General features: G+C 44.9%; 1 protein-coding gene across 1 annotated transcript; it reads right to left on the minus strand.

The window, feature by feature from the left end:
• Window positions 1-5430: 5430 nt before the first annotated feature.
• Window positions 5431-6387, minus strand: LOC142257573 (olfactory receptor-like protein OLF1). The gene has a single exon (XM_075329714.1). It carries the CDS (start codon window positions 6385-6387, stop codon window positions 5431-5433), a length of 957 nt encoding a protein of 318 aa, XP_075185829.1.
• Window positions 6388-7073: the final 686 nt, after the last annotated feature.

Below are 7073 nucleotides of genomic sequence, written 5' to 3' on the forward strand. Positions count from 1 at the left end.
ATACAAGACCGCACCAGCACCCACTGAAGAGGCATCAACCTCTAAGAAGAAGGGCTTACTCTCATCGGGTCTTTGAAGAACGGGAGCAGTTGAAAAGTGTCTTTTTACTGCCTCAAAAGCCTGAGATGTCTCAGTAGACCAGGCTTTGGGATTAGCACCTTTCTTAGTCAAGGCCACCAAAGGGGCCACCAAAGTAGAAAAATGGGGTATGAACTGCCTGTAATAATTTATGAATCCTAAGAAGCGTTGCACCGCCTTCAAGGAATGAGGTTCGGACCATTGCAGGACAGCAGAGAGCTTCGCAGGATCCATAGCCAGGCCCTCTTGTGAGATAATGTAACCCAAAAAAGGCAATGAGGACTGCTCGAATACACATTTCTCGAGTTTAGCAAACAATGAGTGCTCCCTTAAACGGGAAAGGACACGAACGACATCCTGACGATGAGTCTCCAGATCAGGAGAAAAAATCAGGATGTCGTCCAGATACACCACTACTGAGGATAACAGTAAATCCCTGAACACATCGTTTACGAAGTCCTGAAATACTGCGGGTGCATTACATAACCCAAAAGGCATGACGAGGTATTCATAGTGACCGTCTCGGGTGTTAAAAGCGGTCTTCCATTCGTCACCTTTTCGAATTCGTACCAAGTTATACGCACCTTGCAGATCCAACTTTCTAAAAACTTGAGCTCCTCTCAGTCTGTCAAAGAGCTCCAAAATTAAAGGTAATGGGTATTTGTTCTTTATTGTGATTGCGTTGAGACCCCTGTAATCTATGCAGGGACGCAAATCACCCTCTTTCTTCCGAACAAAGAAAAACCCAGCTCCCGCGGGAGAGACAGACTTACGAATGAACCCCTTCTCTAAACTCTCTCTTATATAGGTCGACATGGCCTCCGACTCAGGTATCGACAGGGGGTAAACCCTGCCTTTAGGTGGAACCGAACCTGGGATAAGGTCTATGGCACAGTCATACGGCCTATGGGGTGGAAGAACCTCAGCACCCTGTTTGGAGAACACGTCAGCGAAATCCAAATAGGGTGTAGGTATGGGAGAGAGATCAGTTGATACAACCGCAACGACCTTAGGTGGTAAGGGAAGACATCGGGACTGACATTTCGAACCCCAACTAATAATGCTGTCAGACTCCCAGTCAATGTGAGGAGCATGAGTCCGAAGCCATGGAAGACCCAGAAGGACGTCGTCTATACCCTCAGGCAAAACAAGAAAAGAAATCTCCTCTATGTGACCCTGAGACAGGGAAAGGCGCAAGGGAACTGTCCTCAATGTAATGGAGTCAGACAACATAGTTCCATTAACAACACGGACAGGAATAGGCGCCTCTAACATGATAGAGGGAATATTGTGTCCCTTTACAAATCCTGAGGACACAAAAGTCCCGTCAGCTCCGGAATCCACAAAAGCCATAATAGGCCATGTATTCTCAGATAACGAGAGCTGACCTGGGATACAACACTTAGAGGGTGCAGAAGACGTCTCTAGTAACCCCCCTCTAATGGTTACTAGGCCAGGGAGTTTCCCTGACGACTAGGACACTTGTTTGCATAGTGCCCAGCCTGACAACATACGTAACATATAGGAGGACCAGACTTGCGTAGTCTGGAGAACGTATGACCTAACTCCATAGGAGTGGGAGATGTTTCAGATGCTGAGGAAGATGGTAGTGGACCCTCAACAACTGGAATAGCCCGATGCTTAGGGCGTGAGGAAGAGACCTCGAGTCTACGTTCCTTATGGCGTACATCGATCCTCGTTGCTACTGTGATCAAGTCCTCCAGAGAAGCAGGGACCTCACGAGTAGCAAGAGCATCCTTGACATAGCCTGCCAGCCCTCTCCAGAAGATAGGAATCAACACCTTCTCTGGTTAATCTAGTTCTGCCAGCAGAGTTCTAAAAGCAATGGCATAAGAACTAGTGGATAACGAACCCTGAGATAGATCTAACAGTCTCAGGGCCGCATCATGGGTAACCTGCGGACCCATGAATACCGCCTTAAGAGCATCAAGAAAGTCTTGATGTCTCAGAGTAACCACATCAGAGTGCTCCCATAGGGGAGTCGCCCATTCTAAGGCTTTGTCCTGAAGTAAGGAGATGATAAAGCCTACTCTGGACCTCTCCGTAGAGAAGCGAGAAGAGTTGACCTCTAGGTGTATCTGACACTGACTAATGAAACCACGACATGATCTGGCATCGCCAGAATATCTGTTTGGCAGAGCAAGTCGAGCATCATGTGCAGCTGTCACCATGGTCTGAGGTTTATCCTCTATACTCTTGAGCCGTGACTCAAGTACTTGTATGTAACGATGTAACTGCTGATATTCTGCCATAACTGCCAGACCCTTGGCTCAGTCCTAATGTTACGGGGGGCTGTCTGATAATAACCTAAAGGAGTATCAGACAGTCAGGGTCCACCGTGCAAAGACTTTGCTGCAGACTATGGCAGAGTGCAATACCTCTGTTAACTCACAGAAGGATATAATAAGTAAGTAAAGCAATTCCTCCCTTACTTGGAGGGTGTGTGGAATGATCTCTGTTAGTAATCACAGAGACAAAGGCAATGTGTGCGAAATGGCACCTACCTAGGTCCGCTCTTCTAGTGGTGCAAAAGAGACGAACAGCAGCGTAAGCCGCACAAAGCTCCTACCTGCGTTCGCTCCACTAGTGTGCGAGGACACGAACCACTAGATATGGCACCTGCCTAGGTCCGCTCTTCTAGTGGTGCAAAAGAGACGAATAGCAGCGTAAGCCGCACAAAGCTCCTACCTCTGTTCGCTCCCCTAGTGTGCGAGGATACGAACAACTGCCAGACGCAGTATAAGGAACGTTACCCTAGCGGCAACGTCCACCTACGAGTCGAATCACAAGGCCCAGCCAGACCATGTGCCTCAGGCACCTGCCTATGTCCGCTCCCCTAAGAGGTAAGGATACGGACAGCAGCCGAAGCTGTAAGGTATAAGAACGCTACCCTGCCGGTAGCGCTCACCTAGCATAGACAGAGGAATGCCTAGAGGAACGCGCACAGAGCGTCTACTCTTATGCATGAAGCAAGAGGACTGAGCGCCATGCGGCGTGTGTCAGGGTCTTATATAGACTCTGTGCCTCATCCAAGATGGAGGACACCAGAGCCAATCCGCTGCCAGAACGACAGGAGTGACGTCATGCTGGCCTATCATCGAGCAAGGCGTCACAAGCACATGACCAGCGACCAATCGGCATAGAAGGTGTCAGAGACATGTGACCTCGTGTCAGCGATGATGTCACCCGCACATGTGCAATGGCTCCAAGATAGGACTTAGTCTCCGGCGCTCGCACATGTGCAGTAGCAAGAAATCTGGACTTAGTCTCCAGCGCTCGCACATGTGCAGTAGCAAGAAATCTGGACATAGTCTCCAGTGCTCGCAGCAACCGTAACACAGAGTCTGGAGGACGCATTGCGGGACCTGTAATTATGATCATAATGTTTTTTAATAATGTGCTTTTTTTTTACAGCTCCTGGACCCAAACAGGACCCACACTGTAACACGAACTTCCCAGAAAGCTTGTGTTCGGGATTGTGTGCACGAACACTATGTGTTCGGTTCAGACCCAGAATTTTACAGTTTGGTTTCGCCCGTCACTTCTTCTGGGAGTATGTTCTATGGACAGATAAGACAAAAATGTAACGTTTTGGCAAGGCACATCAGCTCTATGTTCACAGACGGAAAAATGGAGCATAACAAGAAACGAACACTGTCCCTACTGTGAAACATGGAGGATGCTCTGTTATGTTCTGGGGCTGCTATGCTGCATCTGACACAGGGTGTATTGAATCTGTGCAGGGTACAATGAAATGTCAAGACTATTAAAGGATTCTAGAGAGAAATGTGCTGTAGTGTCAGAAAGCTTGGTCTCAGCCGCAGGTCATGGGTCTTGCAACAGGATAATGACTCAAAACACACAGCAAAAACACCCAAGAATGGCTAAGAGGAAAACATTGGACTATTCTGAAGTGGCTTCTATGAGCCCTCACCTAAATCCTATTGAGCATCTTTGGAAAGAGCTGAAACATGGAAAAGGCGACCTTCACACACCAGACACAAGGATCAGTTTGCTCTTGAGGCGTCGCCAAAATACCCGTCGAGAGGTGCAGAAGTCTCATTGACAGTTACAGGAATCGTTTGATTGCCTCAAAAGGTTGTGCAACCAAATATTAAGTTAGGGTTTCCATCAATTCTGTCCAGGCCTATTTCATGAGTTTTATTTTTTTTTAAATTCTGTGGAAGCAGAAAAGCAGCAATGTCTGACTTTCATTTGTTCATTTACATAGATTTTTCATTTATTATTACTTTTGTGAGATTCAAGTTATTTCTATGACCACTGTGGGTGTTTCTGTCATTAAACGAGGGGTACCAACAATTTTGACCACATGTGTATGGCTGTTTTTCAGCAGTGCCTGCTGCAGAGTTCCTCCCAATAAGTCGTGCCTCGCAGATTCTACTCTAACAGTTTGGGAGACTTAAATGTTAGGGTCACTTGTTGAGGTTGAACTCACAAACTAGAAAGTGAGAAATTGGGCAACTAGCAATGCCATACAGAAGACAGACAAGTGAGGCAGGACACATTGGAAGCAGGTAGCAATATAATGTAATCAGACTCCACTAAGCAGTTTGTGATGATTACAACAAACAATAGGCTAACAAGATTAGATACAAGTTATGCAAGTTATAGAATCAACAGCAGAATGTAACATATTGTTCATGATGCTTGCCACAAACAATAGGTTAACCAGCAGCAGATACATATATGATACTCTACTACTAATACTCTAATAACAGTTATTGATGCTTATAGTAAATGATGTGTTAATTAGCAACAGATGTAAATGATGAAATTCACAGTGAGGAGTTCATGGCAACAGAAGAAACAGGATAGGGGCAATCTTCAAACAGCAACCAAACACATCACAGAGTCAATACTCAGACACAGGTTGATATCAAATTAGGCCTTAGAAAGATAGAGAGATAATGTCACTGGGGAGCTATGGTCCACTTACAAGACCTGTTGTAGAGTACAAGAAAGGGCAGCAGCCATAAGGGATGGGATCCACTTCTTGCTCCTCAGAATGCAGCCTGCCTGGTTCAACATAGTTGCTTCAGAAGAGTTATTTTGTGCCATGTGTCTTGGTTGGAGAATTGCCAGCAGCTGTGGAGTGGCAATGAAAAATAGTGTCTAGGTGGTTGGTGTCTAGTGGTCCTTAGATATTCATTCCATTATTGGGTCAGCTCCTCACAAAGTAAGGCTGATGTGACCTTTCTCAAAGCTGTGGGAAGAGGCAAATACCATGTCTTCTGAACAACAGATTGATTAGCAAGCCATGTTGGCATATTATGCCCATTTAGTATAAGTTGTTATAACCCCTTTATTCACTTAAGTATTTGCAGAAGGTATCTTGCCTTGATTTGATTGCCTAAAAAGTTTAATTTTGATAGTGTCTTTAACGTCCTTGTTCCTCATGCTGTAGATGATAGGATTCAGCATTGGTGTCACCACTGTATATAGAATGGACACAATCTTGCCTATCTCAGGAGAGTAGGTGGAGCGAGGTTTCAGGTACATGAACATAATGGTCCCATAGTACACAGACACAACAGTGAGGTGGGAGGTGCATGTAGAGAATGCTTTTTGTCTTCCTTGGGAAGAACGGATTTTGAAGATGGTGAAGATGATGGGGACATATGACACTATTGTCAAGAAGAAACCACACATAATAATTATCTGTCCCGCAACATGCATGACTGTTTCATTAGTATGAGTATCCTTGCATGAGAGTTGAAAGAAAGGAGGCATCTCACAGAAGAAGTGGTTGACATGGAATTTGCAAAAGGGTAGTTGGAAAGTGAGCATCGTATGAATAAGGGAATTGCCTAAGCCTACAGTCCAAGATATGGAGGCCAAACAAGCACATATCGTCTTGCTCATAATTGTTTGGTAGTGTAATGGTCTACAAATGGCCACAAATCGATCATAGGCCATAATGGCAAGAAGGATGCACTCGGTGCCTCCACACCACATATGGATATACATTTGAACTGCACATCCCAAGAGAGAAATACTCCTGTCTTCGGATACGGTATTTATTAGAACTATTGGCACAATGTTGGAGGAGAAAGAAATGTCGATAAGGGAAAGATTAGTCAAGAAGAAGTACATTGGTGTTTGCAGTTTTGAGTTCATTTTCACCACAAGGATCAGAAGAATATTCCCGGACAAGGCTGTTATGTACATTATCAGGAACATAATAAAGCAGATGACCTGGAGATACAAAACATTGGACAGGCCAAGGAGAAAGAATCGTCCTGGAGATGTTTGATTTGAGTCTCCCATTTTATGTACTGTAGCTGGTAAATGGGAGACAAAACACAAAATAGATAAATGTACCCATAGTTGAATGTTCTCTTTTATTTTCACATGGAAAAGCACAAATTTAGCATTTCATCTGCTTTTGATTTAGTCTCCATGTTTTGGAAGAACATCCCATACTTTCTGGACTTTCTTGCTGAGCCCAACCACTGTTATGGTCTATCTACCAGGAGGTAGGTACAATTTAAGTTGATTTTCAGTTCTCGAATGTGAAGTCATCATATAAGAGAAAATGAGGAGCTGGTAACCATATTTTTCCTTGCATGATTTAGTATTTTTATATAGAAAGCTGTTTAAATGTTGCCTGGACTTAAAGAGGAAGCCTGTGAGTCCTGCTTCCCTCACATTCATATGCTGTGGGCCTTATTAGTAGGCAAGTGAGTATTTCATCATCTTTCCCCCATCTCACTCAGCCCCCCTCCATCAGACCTATGCATCAGAGTCGCTGGCTGCTCACTCTCACCAGTCCCGAAAGCTTGCTGCTTCGGTGTAACTCTGCTCTCTCCTTCAAGCAACATATCCAATCACTTTTCACCTTCTGTTGACTCCAACTGAAAAATATTTCCCGGATTCGTACATTCCTTATCCAAGATTATGTAAAAACACTAGTGCGTGCCCTCATCACCTGCCGCCTTGACTACTGCAACCCG

Source organism: Anomaloglossus baeobatrachus, chromosome 12 (assembly GCF_048569485.1).
Source record: "Anomaloglossus baeobatrachus isolate aAnoBae1 chromosome 12, aAnoBae1.hap1, whole genome shotgun sequence".
Lineage (NCBI taxonomy): Eukaryota > Metazoa > Chordata > Amphibia > Anura > Aromobatidae > Anomaloglossus > Anomaloglossus baeobatrachus.

Coding starts and splice junctions, on each gene's coding strand:
- LOC142257573 (XM_075329714.1), bottom strand. CDS start 6,387: ATGGGAGACTCAAATCAAACATCTCCAGGACGATTCTTTCTCCTTGGC.